Raw genomic sequence first — 19,803 nt, 5'->3', positions numbered from 1 at the left:
TACTTTGTCCTTACTTTTAGACATGCTAATATCAAACAAGAAATTACACAATAAATTTTTAACTAGAAAATTATATAGAGAATGTCATCATTTCTAAGTAAGGATCAATAATATACATCTAATGATCAAAATAGATTAAACAAATTAAGACATCAACATCTACTTCTAGCAACCAAAAGAAAAATGAAAATACTTTTAAAGGAGCATAGAACTAAAAACTAATTAAGCAACATGTGTGTCGTGATTGTTTTATCCCTTAAATCTCCAATATGTTGCAAAGTAATAAGTGTTTGAGTAATCCCTCAAATCTCCAATATGTTGAAAAGCAATAAATTCTTAACTCAAAGTAAAAGTTATGCTAAAACTTCCACATCATCTAGACTAGGCACATTGCTATTTTTGTTTAATACAACTTTGCCATTTCCTAGTAGCCAAGAAAAGTATATATCATGAATTGTAGGCATACCAAGATACTTTAAAAGTATGGTTTCTATGTTCTCTTTGTCATATTAACCTGCATTGAATAACAAAAAGAGAATAAGTAACTTATTATACTATGTATAGATAATTAAATGACATGAATTATAATATGAAAAGCCATAAATTTAACTACATGGCTTATATATATATATATATATATATATATATATATATATATAAACTATAAAGCTACTCTTTAAACATCATTTAAAATGTTAATCTCAAAGCTACAAATTGAACTACATGACTACAATTATATATATCTGATTAAAATATAAATTAACAATAAAATTACCCTTTGAGTATTATTTGAAATGTTAATCTCAATGCCTTGGTTTGGGAGATCTTTAAATTTCTAATTCAAATAAAATAAAAAAATTAGATTATGCTTTTCATATATGACATAAACAAAAATATAAACATTTACATCTAGCACCTTTAGTTCTTTTTCGTTGATATTGGTACCTCATTTCATGCTCCTTTGTTGCAAAAGATCCTTTATCTTCTCACTTGCCTAGTCAACACTTAAAATAAATAGTTATGTAATAAATCATATCTTTAGTTATTCACTAAACTATGATGCTATTGTTCTCTCACAAACATACATCAAATACCTTCCTCTTTCTTTGACTTTTTCGAGATGTTTCATTAATGTCATCATCTGGATTAGCCTATATTCAAAACTAAAATTAGTAATCACATTAAAAAGATTTATATAGAAAAAAAAGTTACATACCTTATCATTGCTTGAACTATGGATGCTTTGTTCTAGAGTTTCTTGACGTTTAATTGAGTACATTATTTTGTCTAAACCCTGTGACAATAACTTTGAAAAGCTGACACAATTTTCCATATCAAGTGTCTCATATTCATTTTTAACATCCTACATTTTAAACATGTAAAGGATAAGATACTGTTAAGAACATGAATCATATGGTCAATCTTAAATTTAATATAAAGCAAAGAACCTCATCGGATGTATAACATTGAAATTCTTCAAAGCTCTTTTCTTCCTCCACGAACATATTCATCTATGGAAAATGAAAGTTAATGTATAAGCATCTGTATAAGAGACGTTCTCAAAGAAATTTATTAGATATGAGCTTAAAAGCATTACCTACAATGATAAATCTGTTTGCTTGTATTGTTGTCCTTCATGTTAACTATATATAGTTAACACTTCAAAGGAGCTACTTTCTTCAAGAGGCTACATCAACAAAATAAGATCATGTGTATACATCAAATGTCTCCAAAATATATGGAATCAAGTACAAAAATGATAAACATATAAGATTATAAGATACCTTTTCCAAACCTTGTTCATTTGCAATATCATCCATGCTAGGAATGTATACATCAAGTTGATTAGAATCAATAGTAGCAACATATGGTTCACTCTGCCATCAATAGACACCCCTAAATGAGTATGGAAGAAAAAGAACCAATCCTACACTTATTGTTGAATAGTGTGATGCATGTTGAACAGGAGGGAGACGAGGAACGGAGGAAGAAAGAGGAGAAGAGAGACCTTTATAACCAAAATACATGCTTGAGGGAGTTTGCACCATGTAAACATCCATTTTCTGCCAAAACTGTAAGCTTTATGTTTAAAAACGCATCAAAAATGTGTTGAGATGTTCTATTGTATACATGTTTGATCAAAGTACAAGCATCATGGTAAAATCAAAGCACTCATGAATTGGGTCCTTGTAGAGAAGGAAGTAAAAAGCAGGTAGAGCATCTGAAAGACAACAAACTAAGCTTACAATTTCCAAGTGTTAAAACCAATTCGCACATAGATGGAATGTATACTTAGTTCTAAAGACTAGACAAGGACAAACAAGGTCTAGATATGTTAAGGTCACCTCAACAACCAAAGTTACTGGTCATTGCCCTTATAGCAGTAAAGTACAAGCATAAGAGAGTATATGAAAAGGGAGCCAAAGAAAGTGGATGATAAACTATATAGCTAATCCTTCTCATGTTCACAGTTGAAACAAATAAAACCTGACAGCTATGGTCACTCGACATCATGACATGTAATCCTGTGACAATGTCATTTCATACAGGCTTAGCTGTAACCTATGAGTACGCCAAGAAAACCAAAATACTATGAAACTGACTCAAGCATTACAGAATCCCTTTATAAGGCAAACAATAAAGAGTCAAATGTTGCCAAGGTTTGCTTGCTCAAAGCTAATAATGAGCTTTGCAGAAGCAAACCAAGAACTTACCAACTGTGGGACTTCAGTCTCCAATAGTTTTAGCATAGATCTGATTGGCATTGAGCCCATCAAGCAACTAAGTGTTATTGTCACAAAGCATTCACATTGACAAACAGGTTTGCAGAGAAATCTAATTGTGGTCACACAGTATCTACCACAATAATAGATGTTTTTGAGCAACTCTTCCTATTGCAGATGGTACAGCTTAGTGTTTTGATAGCATTTATGGAGGCAAAATGCAAGCATCTCCATGTGCAATTGTCGCATACACTATATCTTTAAAAAAAAAAAACAAATTCAACAAATTGCCTTACGACATATCAGCTACCTTAAGCAAAAGCGGGAGCAAATTTCACAAAGACTCGATTAGGTCTTTGCCCCTGATGCACAGATGCTCGTCTCATTCGTCAGAGTCGCTTAAAAATGTTAGATTCCCTCAATGGAATCTATAAGAGCTAAGATTTACGTTGATGTGACCAAACGATGGAAATTTTTACGATGCAGACTGGGAGCAAAGACTATTCTGTAGCTAACATTGTTTCTTCCACCACATAGGACCGGGATACACACTATTCCGCAACTGATGCTGTTTCTTCCACCACATCGAGTGGCAGGACCATGATGCAGAAGGACGATGATGCAGAAGGATGAGGCAGGGAAAGATTGCACAAACCTCGACTTCCTGGAGAGGCTTCCATTGCAGGAGCTGAGCGATCTGCGCGTCCGCAGCTAACGTTGTTTCTTCCACCACATCGAGATGGCAGGACCATGATAGCATGTGCCTTCTCTGCCACTTCATGTGCCTGAGGGGAGGGACTTGGCCAGTATTGGCATATGTGCTAGTGCCGTAACTTTGACCAGATCCATAGCTGGAAGGCCCGCCATAGCTTTGAGAAGCAGCAGTGATGACTGCCATCGAGCGTCCGTAGGGCAGACCCGGATTGCCAACACCAGGGTCTAATGCAAAAGCATCTGGGCCGAAACCATCCGGGCTTTGTCCATAGCCATCAGGGCCTGTGGTGTTGCATACTCATACATCCTGTTGGTGGAGGAGAAGATGATGACCGCCACCTGTGCTTCACAAAGAACAGAGAGCTCGTAGGCAGGCCTAAAATTTGAAGGTTGCAACACCCTTCAAAGGGGGTTTTGCCCTTCTAGATAAGGGTGATATATATATTACCCTTCAAAAGAAAGGTAAGAATTTTAGAAAAATAGTTATATGCCCTTCCAAACTCTTTAAAAAGAAAAGAAGAGGTCCTCTAAGACCTTCTAAATGAAAAGTTGGGTAGCCCTTCAAATTTGAGGGCTGCTCATAGGCTTTCTTGAAGGCACGAGTGCAGTGTTTGGAAAAGGTCACCTACCGGCTAGTGTTGTTCTCAATGCGACAGACTGCGCCTCACCAAGACAGCTACTCCTTTAGTTGGGTTAGAGCATCGTGCTTCAAGCACGAAGGTCACAGGTTCTAGAGATGGAGGAGAAAACAGGGGATGGTCATCTACAATATAACTAATTGATTTATTTTGAACAAGTAAAGGAAGTCCTTTAAATCAATGTGATCAATAAAAAAATCAACATAACTATAAATAAATTTAGAAGAAACTAAATATAAATAGAGAAACATACATATTTTTAAGAGGGAATACAAAAGAGAAAAGTGTGTGCCATGCTTTCTAGCTAGACCATTGTCATTTTGTTATGGGAAAAGGGGGAGAAATCATAGCCATGCATTCTCGATTACTGATTAGTAAAGATAAAGAAAAATGTAGAATATTAATTATGATGCCAACTAACTTGGGTTAAAATTTTAAAGCTTGAACAAGTAAGGCAAATCATTACCTAAGCATGCTAGTTTTGTATAGTAGCAATATAAGGCTCCTCCATTTACGAGTCCCCATTTGTAGCTGATATCCCATAGAGTTTTAGAGCCTTTCAAAACAATAGATTAAAATGCTTGGGGGGGAAAAATGATAATCCTTTGAGGTGATGCCTGCTTCTTGCACCAAATGATTAGTTCAAGGCTTAGCCACGTTTCTATTAAGGTTAGCCACTTGATCTTGAGACTCACATATTCAACTAATTGCCATTAGAGCATGTTTAACTCTTCCTCAATAATCACATCTATCTCTACATTAGCATTTGTGGATGCTAGTCTTATTAATTCCATGATAGCATAAACACCTTGATGTACATCATTATCTGCTCATAAAATAACTCTCCAAGTCACCAATTAATGATGCTTTATATTATAGATTACTCAACTTGACACAAAATGCATTACATAGGGTAATCTAATCTATGTCACAATTATTACTTAGACACTTATCCAATGATCACCAAGCTATCTGAGGGTTCATGTTATTATCTTTAGTAGAGGAATTGGATGACAACATTAATTACTGTAACCCACTCATGACAACAAATAAGAGTTCGGATCTAAGGCTACCTAGCATATGATGTTGTAAATCTCAATTTATGTAATTGACTAGAGTTTGTTGCATTTTTCCTAGTTTGGTTGCTATTCTTCCTAGTTATAGTGTGAACTTTCTATATAGTAAGTGGTCTAGAGTTTGTTGTTCACCCCCCTTATCACCACGTGTCACCCCCCTCTCTCTCTCTCTCCCGGCGCGAAGCACCGGGAGCTAGGCATGGAGTGCCTAGTACACACACACACACACACACACATAGAAAGCGTGTGTTTTCATAGCACTTCTTCACTCATGTATAAAACTAAACTCAAAATCACAAGGTAACCAAATCCATAAACATACATTGACACATCAAATTACCACATGCACAAAAATACATGTTAATGCATATCCACATCATCATTGATGCACAATCATGTTCGCTAAGAACATAATGGAGATGCTACCGTAGCCTGAGCGTCAGATTTTGGTGTGGTTGCTCGTGACGTACTGCATGGCTTGGTGTTGTGAGGGGGCCCCCACTACTCCATCCAGTCTACTTGACTCCTCACTTATGGCTCCGTGCGTGGCTTGGTCAAGATGGAGGAAGAGCGAGTGATCCATGGGCCCGAATTCTTTTAGCTCGCTCCAGGTTTTCAAGCATTACACACATCCACCATCACGATCCATATATCCCAATAGCCAGGCATCCAAAAGGGTGCCCACACAGGGTAAGTGTTATTTTATAATGGACCACATAACCACTCACCCTTAGGCAGTTGCATTTCCTTTGGCATCTGCTCCGCCATTCCAGCCATACCAACACAGTAGCTCAACTTTGGAGACAGGACTTGGCTTTGCACACTTATTTGTATCACTCGCTAGCATCCAGGAGCTCTAGTTTCTTTGTCCTCATTGGCACCTATGAGTTTCAGACGGTCTAAACACAAAGAGATCGTAACATGGCTTTGCCCACTTCTTTACACTCTCGCCAGCCTCTATGAGCCCTCACTTGTTTATGGTCGTAGAGGCATACAAGTCTCGGTCCAATTCATGAACCACATTTGGCTTGGTTTCTTTTCATTTGCCCCAAGTCCACGAACGATGACCCGATTTCTTTAGGCTCCCTCCAATCTCAAGAGCTAACATTTTTACATTCTCTCATGTCAAGAATTTTGAGAGAACGTGGGGATTCCCTTTGGTGTCATTGAATTGAGGTGCATCATGCTTAAGCAAGAGGTAACTTGCATAATCTACATGAAACTTTGTTTACGATTGACCTCTCCCATGGTATTACTATTGCAAAGAGGACGATGATGTATTACACGTATACATGCAATAAATTTAGGTAGCCATCACTCAAAAATTTATTTCACCGTGCTATTGCTTTTGGGAGACTTTTGTGGATCAAGAATACTTGGACACATTTGGAAAGCATATTTCTAGACAATAGGGATAATAGAGGCATCACATATATTTCTTCCTATTCCATCATTTATGCTACTATAGATTGGGATGAGGATTCTCTATATGGTTGGTATGATACTTCAAACACCTACTCCAGGGCTAGTCCATATCCCAATGTCATCCAACTTATAGGAATGATTATGCCTTGGATTATGTAGGGCATGATATGGACTACAATATGATGCTTGTGCATTATACTTGGACCATGTTGGTCATTATCAAGAGACCACTGATCATTCACACGCCACCTCCTCAATAGGATGTCGATGCCCTCTAGGAAATACATGCACAAATTTTAGGTAGCTAACACTCATATTTTATTTCAGTGCATTATTGCATTTGGGAGCCATTACACACCTTGCAGTCTTTTCACTCTCACATGGTATACACCTTTCAAGCACATCACATGATATTGGAAGATACTTTCAAAAACACATCACGGAAGGTTGTTATACATTACAAGATTGGTATACATACACACACAAAAACACACACACACACACAAAAGGCATTTCATTGCAATAGTGTAAAAAACAATCCAATAGTAACTAAAAAGGTTGAGTTTTTGGGTATTTTTCCACTTTGACTTCATTTTTCCTAGGTTTATTTGGGAATATGTGTTGTACAGATATAATACAACAAAATCTTTGCTTATGTATGTTAAATCAAACCACCTAGTACATTATTCCATTATAGCCCCATAGAGAGAGAGATAGAGAGAGAGAGAGAGAGCACAAAGTTATTACTCTTAAAACTTCATTTTTCCTAGGTTTATTTGGGAATATGTGTTGTACAGATATATAATACAACAAAATCTTTGTTCGTGTATGTTAAGTCAAACCACCTAGGACATTATTCCATTATAGCCTCACATATATATATATATGTATATATATATATATATAGAGAGAGAGAGAGAGAGAGCGAGAGAGAGAGAGAGAGAGAGAGAGCGTGCACAAAGTTGTTACCCTTAGAAGTTAATGTTAATGTTATAAATACAACTATAATATATTTAAATACTCATGATTAATTTTAGTTTACCAAGCCTTTCTTGTATACCCATCATATCTACCCATGTGGTCTAGGAATGGGGCCTCAATAAAAGTTAAACATAGAAATAAAATAAATAAATACTAAATATTAGTAAAGTAAAAATAAGATTGATCTAGTCACCTTAGTCGAGTATGTGGGCTAGGTGTGGGACCAACAAGTTTGGCTAGGTGCTATATACCCAAAGCTAGAAATTTTAGTATTGTATAAGTTGTAGCAAAGGCACATTCACTTTCTACAAGCTCAAGTACTAGCACAAGAGGCACATGCTATGGTTGCACAATAATCTCTTAATCACTTGGCATTTCTAGAAATGACATATGTTGTAAATGTGATTATAAGAAAATAAGCTCGAATGCTTGCATGGGAATGGAGGGGATAATGGTTGGCATGGAGCATTGTGGAATTGTAATATCTTGTGTTTTGTCCACGCATGTGTCTCTTTGGGTGTGAAGGGGGGACTCGTGGATGAAATTAAAACAAAGGTTGAATAATCTTTACAAAAGCCTTTCCTTTCTCTCGTCAACTAGAGCCGCCTCAAATTGCAATTGAAATATATGTTCCTCATTGTTTTCATTTTTCTTATCCTCATCACCACCGTGATAGTCATCATCACCTTTGTCCTTACCTTCTCGAAACCATCAGTATTAACTAGAATTGAGAAATAGAGAATTGTGATAAGCATCATCTTTATCTTATCCTCATTGTACCTTTAATTCCCTATTACATAAAAGTAGGGAATCACATCCTTATAATTCCTTATGTAGGGATTTTCAAAGGAATGTGGGGAATGCTCTATATTCCCTATTATAAGATGTAGGGAATGTAGGGACTTTCAAAGGAATGTAGGGAATGCTTTATATTCCCTATTATAAGATGTAGGGAATTCAATTTCCTAGTTATAGATGGGGAATACATACTTGTCTACATAGGAAATATTGGAGAATTTCCTATATTTCACCAAATTGCCTATGTGGGGAACGATTGAAAGTTCCTTGTGTTGGTGCCTGCCATGCAAGCTCGAGGAGGGCAAGATGGAGAAGAGACAGAGGTTGGCTTCTCCTTTGTAGTTGTCCCCTCTCTTTTAGTGGATGTGGTGGCAATGGTAGTGGCAATGGCAGCTTCTCTCTCTCTCTCTCTCCCTCTCTCTCAATCTCCCTTTTGTTTATTTATCTCCCTTCTTCTCTCTATACATCTCTTCATCAACAAAAATAAAAATAGAAGTAAATAAAAGAGAAAAACAAAGAGAGAATATATAATACATTTACCTCAAAGCTTGAAGAAGAATCCTTTCACGCTTCTCTCCTTCTTCTTCTTCTCCTTCATGGGTTCCCTCATTCTTCTTTGCAGTTGTCCCCTCTATTTTTGTGGTGGATTGGCGGTGGCGGTGACCTCTCTCTCTCTCTCTCTCTCTCTCTCTCTCTCTCAATCTCCCTTGCGCACGTTGATCTCTCTCACTTTTTCTCTCTATACACTCTTCATCAACAAAAAGAAAGAGAGAAGTAAAGAAAAGAGAAAAACAAAGAGAGAATAGATAATGCACTTACCTCAAGCTTGAACAAGAATCCCTTCGCGCTACTCTTCTTCTTCTTCTTCTCCTTCACGGGTTCCCTCCTTCTTCTTTGCAGTTGTTCCCTCTCTTTTTGTGGTGGATTGGTGGTGGCAGTGACCTCTCTCTCTCTCTCTCTCAATCTTCCTTGCGCATGTTGATCTCTCTCACTTCTTTTCTCTATACACTCTTCATCAACAAAAAGAAAGAGAAAAGTAAAGAAAAGAGAAAAACAAAGAGAGAAGAGATAATGCACTTACCTCAAAGCTTGAAGAACAAAGAGAAAAACAAAGAGAGAATAGATAATGCACTTATCTCAAAGAGAAAAACAAAGAGAGAATAGATAATGCACTTACCTTAAAGCTTGAAGAAGAATCCCTTCGCGCTACTCTCCTTCTTCTTCTTCTCCTTCACGGGCTCCCTCCTTCTTCTTTGCAGTTGTCCCCTCTCTTTTTGTGGTGGATTGGCGGTGGCAGTGACCTCTCTCTCTCTCTCTCTATCTCTCTCTCTCTCAATCTCCCTTGTACATGTTGATCTCTCTCACTTCTTCTCTCAATACACTCATCAACAAAAAGAAAGAGAGAAGTAAAGAAAAGAGAAAAACAAAGAGAGAATAGATAATGCACTTACCTCAAAGCTTGAAGAAGAATCCCTTCGTACTTCTCTCATTTTTTTCTTATTTCGGGTGTTCCTTCCTTCTCCTTTACACTTGTCTCCTCCCTCTTCATGGATGGTGGCAGTGGGAACGGCCTCTCTCTCCCTCTCTCTCTTGCTTGTTTACAAACCTGTAAAATGCCATGCTCAGGTTTTGACAAATTTTTATGAAGCCCCTCTCTCTCCTGTTTTTTATTTCTCTCCATCTCTCTCTTCCTTCCCCTCCCTTCTTCTCTGTATTTCTCTCCCTCCTTCCCTCCCCACTCTCACTCGACTCATCTCATTGCAAAGACAATCAAATATAGAAAATAAAAAGCTTAAGAAACAAAGATATTGAAAGAAATGTCACCCCACCTCTCTTTATCTCTCTCTCCCCCCTCTCCCTTTACTTTTCTTTATTAACCTTCTCTCTCATTCTCTCATTGTTTTTCTATTTCTCTCTCCCTCTCTCTTGCTCTCTATTTTTTCTCTCTATCTCTCTTTCTCCCTCTCTCTCTCTCTTCTTTTCACTCTCCTTCCTCTCTTTACCTCACCCTTCTTTTCTACGTCCTCCTCCTCTCTTCCTTCCCTCTCCCTCTCTATATTTCTCTCCCCCTCCCCTCTCCCTCTCTCTATTTCTCTCCCCCTCTCTCTATTTCCCTTTCTTTGTTTCCTCTCTCTTTGTTTTTTCCCCCTCTCTCTCTCGTTGTTTCTCTCACTCATCCTCTATCCCTCCCTTCATCTCTCATTTCTCTCTTCCTCTTTCTCTTTATTTCCTTTCTCTACCTTTTTCTCTCTTTCTCTCCCTTCATTCTTCTCCCTTCTTTCCTCCCTCCCTCTCTTTCCATGTATCTCTTTGCAAAGAAAAACAAAAAAAGAAAACAAGATAACACAAAAATAAAGCAAGAAGAGGCAATGTACCTACCTCAAAGGCTTGAAGATGAAACCCTTTGTACCTTCTCTTTGCACCTTCCCTCCCTTCTCCATTGCACACTTCTCTTTCTTCTTCATATATAGCGGCGGCGGCATGGTGATGAGTTCCCTCTCTCTCTCTCTCTCTCTCTCTCTCTCTCTCTCTCTCTTTCTCTCCCTCACAAAGCTTTAAGCTCTCTCACTCTCTCTTTCATTCTTTCTCGCAAATGTTCTCTCGACGAATGTTACGCTCGGGTTTTCGAAAAATTTTCCCCAGACCAACATCGCTATTTGCGTCTCTATTTGCGTCGCTATTTGCGTCTCTATTAGCGTCGCTATATGCGTCTCTATTGGTGTCGATATATGCGTCACTAATATTAGCGATGCAAATAGCGACGCTAATAGAGACGCAAATAGCGACGCTTTTAGCGACACCGCCTTTTTGCGTCACAAATGGCCGTCGCTATTGCCCTATTCCCTTGTAGTGTATGGCATACAAAAGAAGAGCTTACTATGACATTGGATGTCATGCCATGCATCCCCATTCACACATTGCCTTTGTGCATACTCTCAAATAGAAAGCCAATCCACTATCTACAGACACTCAACAAGTTGCTATAAATACCAGACATGGATAATGCTCATGCATTTGGTCAACCAAATAACATAAAATAAGACAATAGAACATGGAAACATGTAAAGCTAACTCAATACAATAATGATTTTAAGGAAATAAACAAGGCTAAGTATAGACTAAGATGCTAGAATTTTATATGCAAATATTTATGTTACCAAAATGTGTATACAAACCCTCTTAATCAAGGTGTTGCAAGGTATAGACTATTACCTTTAGTCCTCCATGTAACCCTCTTTGTAATATATCTTCTCCTCTCTCGGCGGCTTTATTTTATCAAATATTCTTTTTCTTCTCTTGGCGGTGGGTTGAACTGGAGGGGAGTAAGGATTTAGTAAGGATAACAAGCTCATCGTTGGAGCTTGCATATCCAGATCATCCATGCAGGGCGACACGCCATGAGGGAGGAATTCCCTCCCTCTCCCTATAAAATCTTTCGCCATGAGAGCTAGGAGGGAGGAAAAAAAAGAGCCGTGATGCCGCCGAGATAGAACAAGAGAGGGAATTTTTACGTCTGAACTACCATAAAGGAGAGAGGGAGGAGGGTGTGAGTTTTGGACGGCCGTGGAGAGGTCGTGTTGGAGAAGTCTAGAGAAGGGAGCCAACACCCTACTCTGTTGGCCGAGAGTGGGGAGGGAGAGACTGAATGCTACTATTGGGAGAGGAGGAGGCATCGCGTCGCTGCTGCTGAAGGCCTTGGAAGAAGTTGTTGACGCCACTACCGCAGCCAAATTATCTCTTGTGCCTCCATTCCTTCCACGTGGGGCTTCCACAACTTTTCCCATAAGCTTCTTAGGAAGATTCTATAGCTCCTAAAAAGCCCCCCTTCCTATACCCTTCTTTTACCCTTTCACCCCCTCCTGGTTTTATCCCCTTTTACCCTTTTAACCCCCCCCCCCCCCCCCCGGTTTTAAACCCTTAACCCCTTCCCATGGAGCCACTAAACCTCCCACCCCGTGTTTAAGCCACCTTAGCCCCACTCCCCTTGGCCTCAAAAACCACTAACCCCCCTCCGTGCTTTATAAGCCTTAAGCCCTTTCTCCCTTAAGCCCCTTCCCTTGGATGGAACCCCCCCAAAAAACTAAGGCTTGAAAAGTCTTATCCACCTTAACCCCCGTGTTTAACTTATTATCCCCTTCTTGTGCTTTTTACCCCCTTTCACCTTCATCTTTCCCCTTGGTTTGGGAACTTACCCCTCGTGTGTCCAGAAATCCCTTCAAGATTTCCCTTTTTTTAAACCCTTTCAAGGCCCTTCATATGTTTGCGAAACCACACTCACACACACCCTTTTTACCGTGTATATACCCCTATAGGGCCTTTTTAGGATTTGTAAACCTTTCCCTCCCGAAGAAGCTAAGACCTTAAAGGTCTTATTACCCCCTTCTCGTGGTCAATCCCTTAACGACTCCTTGCCTTGAAAGAGAGAAGAAGAGTATTGAAGTGATAGTGGAATTCTGAAAAAGAGTGTAAAGCTGCCTTCACGTTCGAAGGATTACAACTATGATGCCGCCTAAGAAAGTCCAAGGAGTAGCTACAGGAGAGTCATCTCCTGGTATCCATGTGGATATCTCACCTCAAAACCAGGTTTTTCCTTCTTGGTTTTATATCGGTTTTAATTCAATCATGCAAGATGAATTGTTAGGGATAAGATATATTTTGTCCTAGTTATTTACGAGGAAGGAATTTAGTTTAGTTGAACATGCAAAATGGATAAATTATAAAACATATTTTTCCTTCAAATAGCATTATGCATTGAAATGAATTACGAGCAAGATTATCTACCCACTATAGTAGTATATTTCGGTTAAATCGTGAAGGTATAAAAACTACATCTTGCACCATTAACCCCTATTCTTTTTACAACGAATCATCATAGAAGGTGAAATTCATGAAAGGTTTCTTATGTTTCTTAAACTCTAGGAAGTTATCATTGCTAACTGCATATTTTAGCAAGGAAAAGATTGTTTATCTGGCATGAGTTTTGTTCGCAAGGAAAAAGGAAGACTAATTGAATTTACCTAACCTCAAAGCAATAAATTTTAGGATTGAAAAATCAATTGTCACATAGATAACAAATTGTGCCAAGGTGATGTCGATATTACCTTCTAAAAGTTAACCGAATTAATATAAACTTAGAAATACATATACTCTGAAATATGCATTGGAATGATTTAAAATCCAAGAAACATATATACCTTAAATACTTGCCCACCTTCCCTGATTGTAGGGTCAATAAATCGTAAACGTAAAAGAACTAGGGTCTTCCCTGAGGTTCTTAAAGAAAATAATAAAAGGAGACCCTAGGTCTGACAAACATCAACTTAAAGAGACTGAAATAGATTGCTCATCGTATATTACGATGCAGGACTTGCACAGCAAGTATGAAGTCATATGGTCTTGTGATTGATTCACAAGAAGAAAGGTTAAATGCCCTCAACAAGGATGGCGGATCCTTACGCAAGTTATCTTGCAAAAGGATGCATTCTTTGATATCCTTCTAAGTATGGAAGGTTAAAAACCGGAAACTAAAGTATCCAATGAACTTTAGGGTTGACCAAGTTGGGTTAATAGGGTATGCCCTAACCCAAAATATAAAGGATCTTCCCAAGTTGCAAGGTACCCTGGATCGAGTACTAGATGCATTCAAAAGGAAAGATTCCTTCCTTAACAGTTTGCCAACAACAAGATCGATTAATGGATATGTTTGTGCTTGCTAGAGATTTTAGAGCACTGTTTGATTTATGAAGTACAAATTAAATGAATATCTATACTTCAGGTTGAAGGCCTAAAGGGAGAGGCAGCTTCAGTTACCCCTGACTACCTGCCTGACCCTAACCAAGGGGGTTGTTGACCGCGCCGGGAACATGGACCGAACCCGCCGCAAGAGGTCTCTCCGTTGAGCACTACTTGGAGCAGGAGGACGCTTGGGTGCCAAGGGGGCTCCGACCGTAAATCCCTCACCTTTCGAGTCCTGCACAAGAGGCTAATGTGACTTGGGATTGGATCCCGAGGCCTGCATACTAGTCTACGGGCGGAAACTTGGAATAGTGATCCCTGTGGATTGCTGGATAGCCTTTGGGCTGATTGTGGAAAAGTCTACGGACGGAACTCCTTGCAATTCAAAGATAAATATGATGACATGTTAATAAAGAACTTGTTTGATATTGTTTTTCTATGTCACGTGATAAGATTACGTGAAGGAACTAGTGCTTAACTATTTAATTAAAGAAGCTGATTGTTACATGTCCAACTAACGTGTTAGATAATTACCTAACTAAAACAAACCGAGGAAAGTGCAGAGGATGGGCCATGGGTCCATCCTACGGTTGGGTGGTCCCGATTGGCCAGGAACTTTTCTCAAATCTCGAAGAACAGCAGGATGATCGTCAAAGGACACGAACAACAAAAGCGTTGACCTAGAGTTATGCCTTAACTGATTTACGTTGTTTTAGGGGAACGGAATGGGAGTATGCCTTATGGCAGAGAGGTTGATCTTTGCATTCCTTTTGTTTCCCATTGTCTTTGAACCAAGTGCGGTGTGAATCCGCTTCGGACCTGGCGTTTCTGCGTAAAGTAGTTCGCTTGGGTCCGACGCTAGTTGCTGTTAGGAAATGACCAATCAGGAAAACCCAAATTTCGATCGATCCTAAGTGGGAATGGCCAGAATACTTCCACTACATGGCAGATGCGGAAAGCCCTAGATCACAAACCCCGTAACATTCCATGGGAGTGTCGGGCGGAGCTTTCTAGACATCCTTTCCAATGGATTGCTAAGACGTGTCCTGGATGATACTAGTAGACACGTTACACTCTTCCTGCTTTCAGAAACTAAAATTACAAATCCTCAAAGTTTTGAGCTTCAATTCAAGTGGGCACTAGTCATATGTATTCATATCTTCCAGCTAACAACATGTGTGCTTGTCTTTAGTATGTCTTCATCTGTGATTGGAGTATCAAGTGAGTTGGCACATGCCTATCAATAACAATTTCATTGTTAGAAAATCTTCAAAGGAAAGGTGAAAGTCTCACACTACGAGAAAAGTGTTTTGGTTCCAAATCTTGAAAAAAGAATCATAATCTTAATAATTTTGCAATCACCACTACATAAGAATATTTGGAAGCTTGTACAATAGACCACACCTTACCATGTCAAAACATTGACCATTTAGACATTAGGACTTTCTCATCCTCCATGTAGACCTCTACCAATAGCTAAAATTACAAAACCTCAAAGTACCCAACTGCAACAACAAAAACCAATTCATATAGAGAGATGCATATATCACCTATTAATCCAACAACAACATAACAAGTCCATGCTAACTCTCACAAATGCTCTTTCACTCACTCTTGGTATTCTTAACAACTCCATAGGACAAAAATATCCATGATAATGTTTATAATAGACTTAAAAGAAGTTGACTAGACTGCCCAATGATGTTGCTTTCACTACTGCAAGACAAGCACTCAGATCTTGTGCCTCTAGTTTGTTGATGGCAAGTATATCTAAGAGTAGCTATCCTTCTTGAAGCACAAAAGTCATTGGGTCTTCCTCACTTCTAGCCTTAAAGTCAAACTCACTGCCAGGCCAATCTACTAGCTGCAAGGAGATAACATGGAAGATGCAGACTTGTAGTGCTATTCTACACTATTATCAACTAACATCATATAGCATGAATAAAACTAAATGTGATAAACATGAGGCATCAATAAAATTATAGTAACTCACACTACAGATAATACAATTACTAGGATCATTACGATGAATCAACCTTGTTACACTAGGTTTAGAGCTTGATGGTGGGTAGGTAAGAAGATAGGACCCCTACTTTCAACTATTCAAAAAGCTCTTGGTGTTGCTCCAATCTTTGGCCAAAGCCCATGATAGATTCTATAAACCACATATTATAGGAATCATGAATGAAAATAGAGCCGCTATCACTTGAAAGGGGAAGATCTTCAAAGTATTCTGGTCTAGATCAAGCTAGTAAACAAAATCTTTTTTGGTTTGTGATTGATCAACTAGTCTCTTTCTCTTATACTCCACTACTATTCATGCAAATAGGCATCAACACCTACAAAAGATTAGTTCCACTGTGATAAGTTAAGGAGTACATTTTTAAATCTATCCTCTCACTACTAGTCATGTTCTCTTGATTCAATCAAAATGAAAAGAGGAAAATATTTGTTTTGAGTAACAATCCACATCGATCCATAGATAAATAGTGAGGCCTGCCATCTCAAGCACTCCATTGTGCACAAGTATTTTCATTCCACCATTGCACATAAGTATTCTCATTCCACTGCTTCCCCTCAATTCTTAATTGTATGCAAAGGTAGAGGCTTACCCACCAATGAAGGCATCATCTTCACTACAAGGGATCGGGCTCATACCCGTTCTCCTAGCCGCACAAAATGACTTGGGAAAAAAAGTGTCGGGCCCGTGTAATAGCGCGTGTATCATCGCAGCCAGAGACATGCGTGTAAAAGCGCGTGTACAGTGACAGCCAGTCGCGCGAATACACGACCCCATACATGCGTTCTGCGCAGTTTTGCTGCAAATTTACACGCGAATCTAACAGACTATCCGCGCAAATATACGCGATTTTGACAGATGACACGTGCTTATACACGCGATCGCAGAGGGAAAAAAAAAATCCAGAGAGTGCTTTTGGGTGCCTGGATGCTGTTCCAGCATCCAGCCACCCAAAGGCACTCTCTGGATTTTTTTTTGGTGCATTGCACCATAAAAAAAGAGCGATTTAGATTTCAAGACTCACTCTCTATGAATACACGATTCAATATTACTATCTAAAACTTAATACACGACTCAAGACTCACGATTCAATACATTGTCAATACATGATACATTTGTGTACAAGGGAGTCCATATGTCAAAATAGCCCATGGCTTTAATTAGGAACAAATATATACAAAGTCAAATAGGGAGCTAGGTGCAAAAAAGCCCATGGCTTCAGTTACAAAAATTTTTTGTACAACCACATCCTACAGTATTCTGAAAGCTAATCAGAGGATGATGAGGACCCTGTGCTCTCTCCATGATCAGAGGAGCTCGCATCGGTATGTTCCGATGAGTGGTGCTCGCCTCCACCAGGAGCAGTGGCACGAACATCAACAGTGGCGGCTGGATCATCAGGGGCAGGAGCATCAGCAGCTTGTGCCTGTTCAAGAAATATACCATATGTAAGTATACATATATATGCAATTAAATAAACCGAAATCATTCATTTAGAGTTTTCAAGTACCTGTCGACCGTATGGTCTCATGGCCGCGTCAAACTACGCATCCGTAATACGTCCCTCGTTTCTGAAGATGGCCCACGTGTCACGTCTGCTATTGCGGCGAGCATACCCAATCTCGTGGGCTGTGGGCCCTCTCCCCATAACCCGTCACTGTAACATAATCAAGATAGTTTGTAAGATCAAAACAATCATAGAATCAATGAATTTGGCAAACAATCAAATAAAGAGGCAAGTTACTTACGAACTCTGCCTCCCACGACTCGACGCCGCCAGATCCGAAATGCGACGATCCAATGGTCTCCATCTGGATCCGTCGTGCCTCCACATGCTGCCTGCTCTTCACGCCTCCCTCTGCGCGCTTCTTTGCCTCCTTCCACTCGTGTTTGTGGGCAGTGGCAGGTTTCTCACAAGGATAGCCACCCGCAGCTACATTCACCCCATCATCGTATGCGAGTTTCTTAAGGTGAGATCTTTTATTACTTAAGATCTCCCTTATTCGCGTCCTTCCCCATACATCCGAGAATGTCGCTCGTGGGGGATTGGGGTACCGACTATGTACACTATCTAGGACCTCCCTAACTAACCGGCTATCCTGATCTTTAAATTTTACAAAACAGTTTCTATACATGTTTGAAACTACCCCCCGCATATACTCCATCACCTCTTTCCCTCTCGCATCCATGACTACCCCGCCCCTATCCGTAACATCGTAGAAAATCTCTCCCTCCACCTCTCTCGCCTCCTCCGACTCCTCACTGTCTCCTCGTACATGCCTCCCTCCATGCCCTCTCTCACCGCGTGCCCTACTACCCCCCCACCAAAGCACCCGCCGCATAATCCTCCACTCCCGCTCTCCCTACTGCGGCGTCGGCTCTCATCTGTACTGCGGGAGTAGCCATGACTAGGGGTGGCTGCACGTGACTGTGTACGTGACTGTGGCTGTGAGGGAGCACGTGATGGTGGCCGTGAGCCCTCACGTGACGGTACAGAGGAGGGTGTGCGTGAGTGTGTCCATGCAGGGGTGTGTCTCCTCGATGAGCGTGTATGCGCAGGGGTATGTCTCGCCGGACTCGTAGGCGTAGACGGCAGTGGAGAGGCTTGTGTACTTGGGGGCGCAGTGTGACCTGGGAGTCTAGGAGGAGGATGGGCATACATATACTCTGTCAGCTCCACTGGATTAAGATGGCGCCCAAAATGGTTTATCATCTCCATCATCCAAGTGGCGTATGCCCACGGATCGGAGGAAGAGCCTGGATCCATGAAGAATCCGCAAAGCGTCGAAATTCCACCTCAATGAACCAAGCAAAACATGCATATAAAAAATAAACATATCTCCTACAATATATCTCCTCAATATATCTCCTACAATATATAACCTACAACATATATCTACCATTCTAGAAAATAAACATATCTCTTACAATACCAAACATCGAATTAGTAGAAGATCATAAGCCAAAAGAAGAAGTTCATTTCGAATTAGTGACGAAATTCATGAAAAACAAAAACTCTTTCCTCTATCTTGACGGACATTGTCCATCAAGGGAGAAATGACTAAACACATACACAAGGGTTCCTTCTTCTCTCTTTCCTCTATCTTGACGGATGTCGTTTAAACGTCAAGAAATAAATAGTTAAGCACATATACAATGTGTGTGAATTCTATCCTCTGTCGCTTTCAAGTACACATAGCACGGGTGGAAAGAAAGAAAGCGACAGATTTGCCAAAACAAACAAACGACAACCAACCTCTTTGAAAAGTCTTTGAAAAGTGAGTTCGTTGATTCTTGCTTCTCTCTCCCTTTCTGTGTTGTCTGCACCCTTTGCTTCTTTTGGGTAGTCCAAGAGGGAGAAAGAGGGATTTTGAAAGAAAGAAAGCGACGCAGAAAGAAGAAGAAGAAGTGTTTTGAAAGAGGGCTTTTGAAAGAAAGAAAGCGGCGCACGCGGTAGGTAAACGCGAAAAGCACGCGTGTAAAAGCGCAGCAGAATACATTGTAGACGCGCCTGTACACGCGACACAGAGCCTGTTTATACTTTTTTTAAAAACTGATTGTTCTTGTGTATCCATTGTTTTGTGCATAGGATGTGTATGATTTCACTAAAAACTGATCCTACTTCTGTATTGGTTATTTTGGACATAGCATGTCATCATCCTCTTCAAGCAGTTATTTTGGTCCAGTGCACT

General features: G+C 39.8%; 1 protein-coding gene across 8 annotated transcripts; it reads right to left on the bottom strand.

Annotated features, from left to right (window-relative positions):
* Window positions 1-314: 314 nt before the first annotated feature.
* On the bottom strand, window positions 315-3,832 carry LOC148023395 (uncharacterized). 8 transcript variants are annotated; one of them, XM_087695217.1, is made up of 8 exons: window positions 3,379-3,832; window positions 2,009-2,072; window positions 1,785-1,877; window positions 1,598-1,687; window positions 1,095-1,511; window positions 917-994; window positions 776-835; window positions 315-514 (listed from the first exon to the last, which is right to left on the bottom strand). In XM_087695217.1, the coding sequence occupies exons 1-3, from the start codon at window positions 3,619-3,621 to the stop codon at window positions 1,873-1,875; spliced, it is 312 nt and encodes a 103-aa protein (XP_087551343.1). In that variant the 5' UTR covers window positions 3,622-3,832; the 3' UTR covers window positions 315-514; window positions 776-835; window positions 917-994; window positions 1,095-1,511; window positions 1,598-1,687; window positions 1,785-1,872. The 8 variants fall into 8 exon arrangements, with proteins under 8 accessions (XP_087551343.1, XP_087551337.1, XP_087551341.1 ...); XM_087695211.1 differs by lacking the exon at window positions 2,009-2,072; XM_087695215.1 differs by lacking the exon at window positions 2,009-2,072 and having other exon boundaries at window positions 946-994.
* Between the last annotated feature and the right edge of the window lie 15,971 nt (window positions 3,833-19,803).

This window comes from Lygodium microphyllum, chromosome 16 (genome assembly GCF_053477565.2).
Source record: "Lygodium microphyllum isolate KBCC chromosome 16, Lygodium_microphyllum_v1.1.10, whole genome shotgun sequence".
NCBI lineage: Eukaryota > Viridiplantae > Streptophyta > Polypodiopsida > Schizaeales > Lygodiaceae > Lygodium > Lygodium microphyllum.
Note: the sequence above shows the minus strand (reverse complement) of the source record. Positions and strands in the feature narration are given on the sequence as shown.

Bases quoted from the DNA above. Each gene is read 5' to 3' on its own strand.
- LOC148023395 (XM_087695214.1), bottom strand. From the start codon at position 3,621: ATGGCAGTCATCACTGCTGCTTCTCAAAGCTATGGCGGGCCTTCCAGC. The intron at 1,878-3,378 runs GTTTGTGCAATC...TATTGATGGCAG, and splicing joins AGCCTCTCCAGGAAGTCGAG to AGTGAACCATATGTTGCTAC. The intron at 1,688-1,784 runs GTATCTTATAAT...TTGTTGATGTAG, and splicing joins ATGAACAAGGTTTGGAAAAG to CCTCTTGAAGAAAGTAGCTC.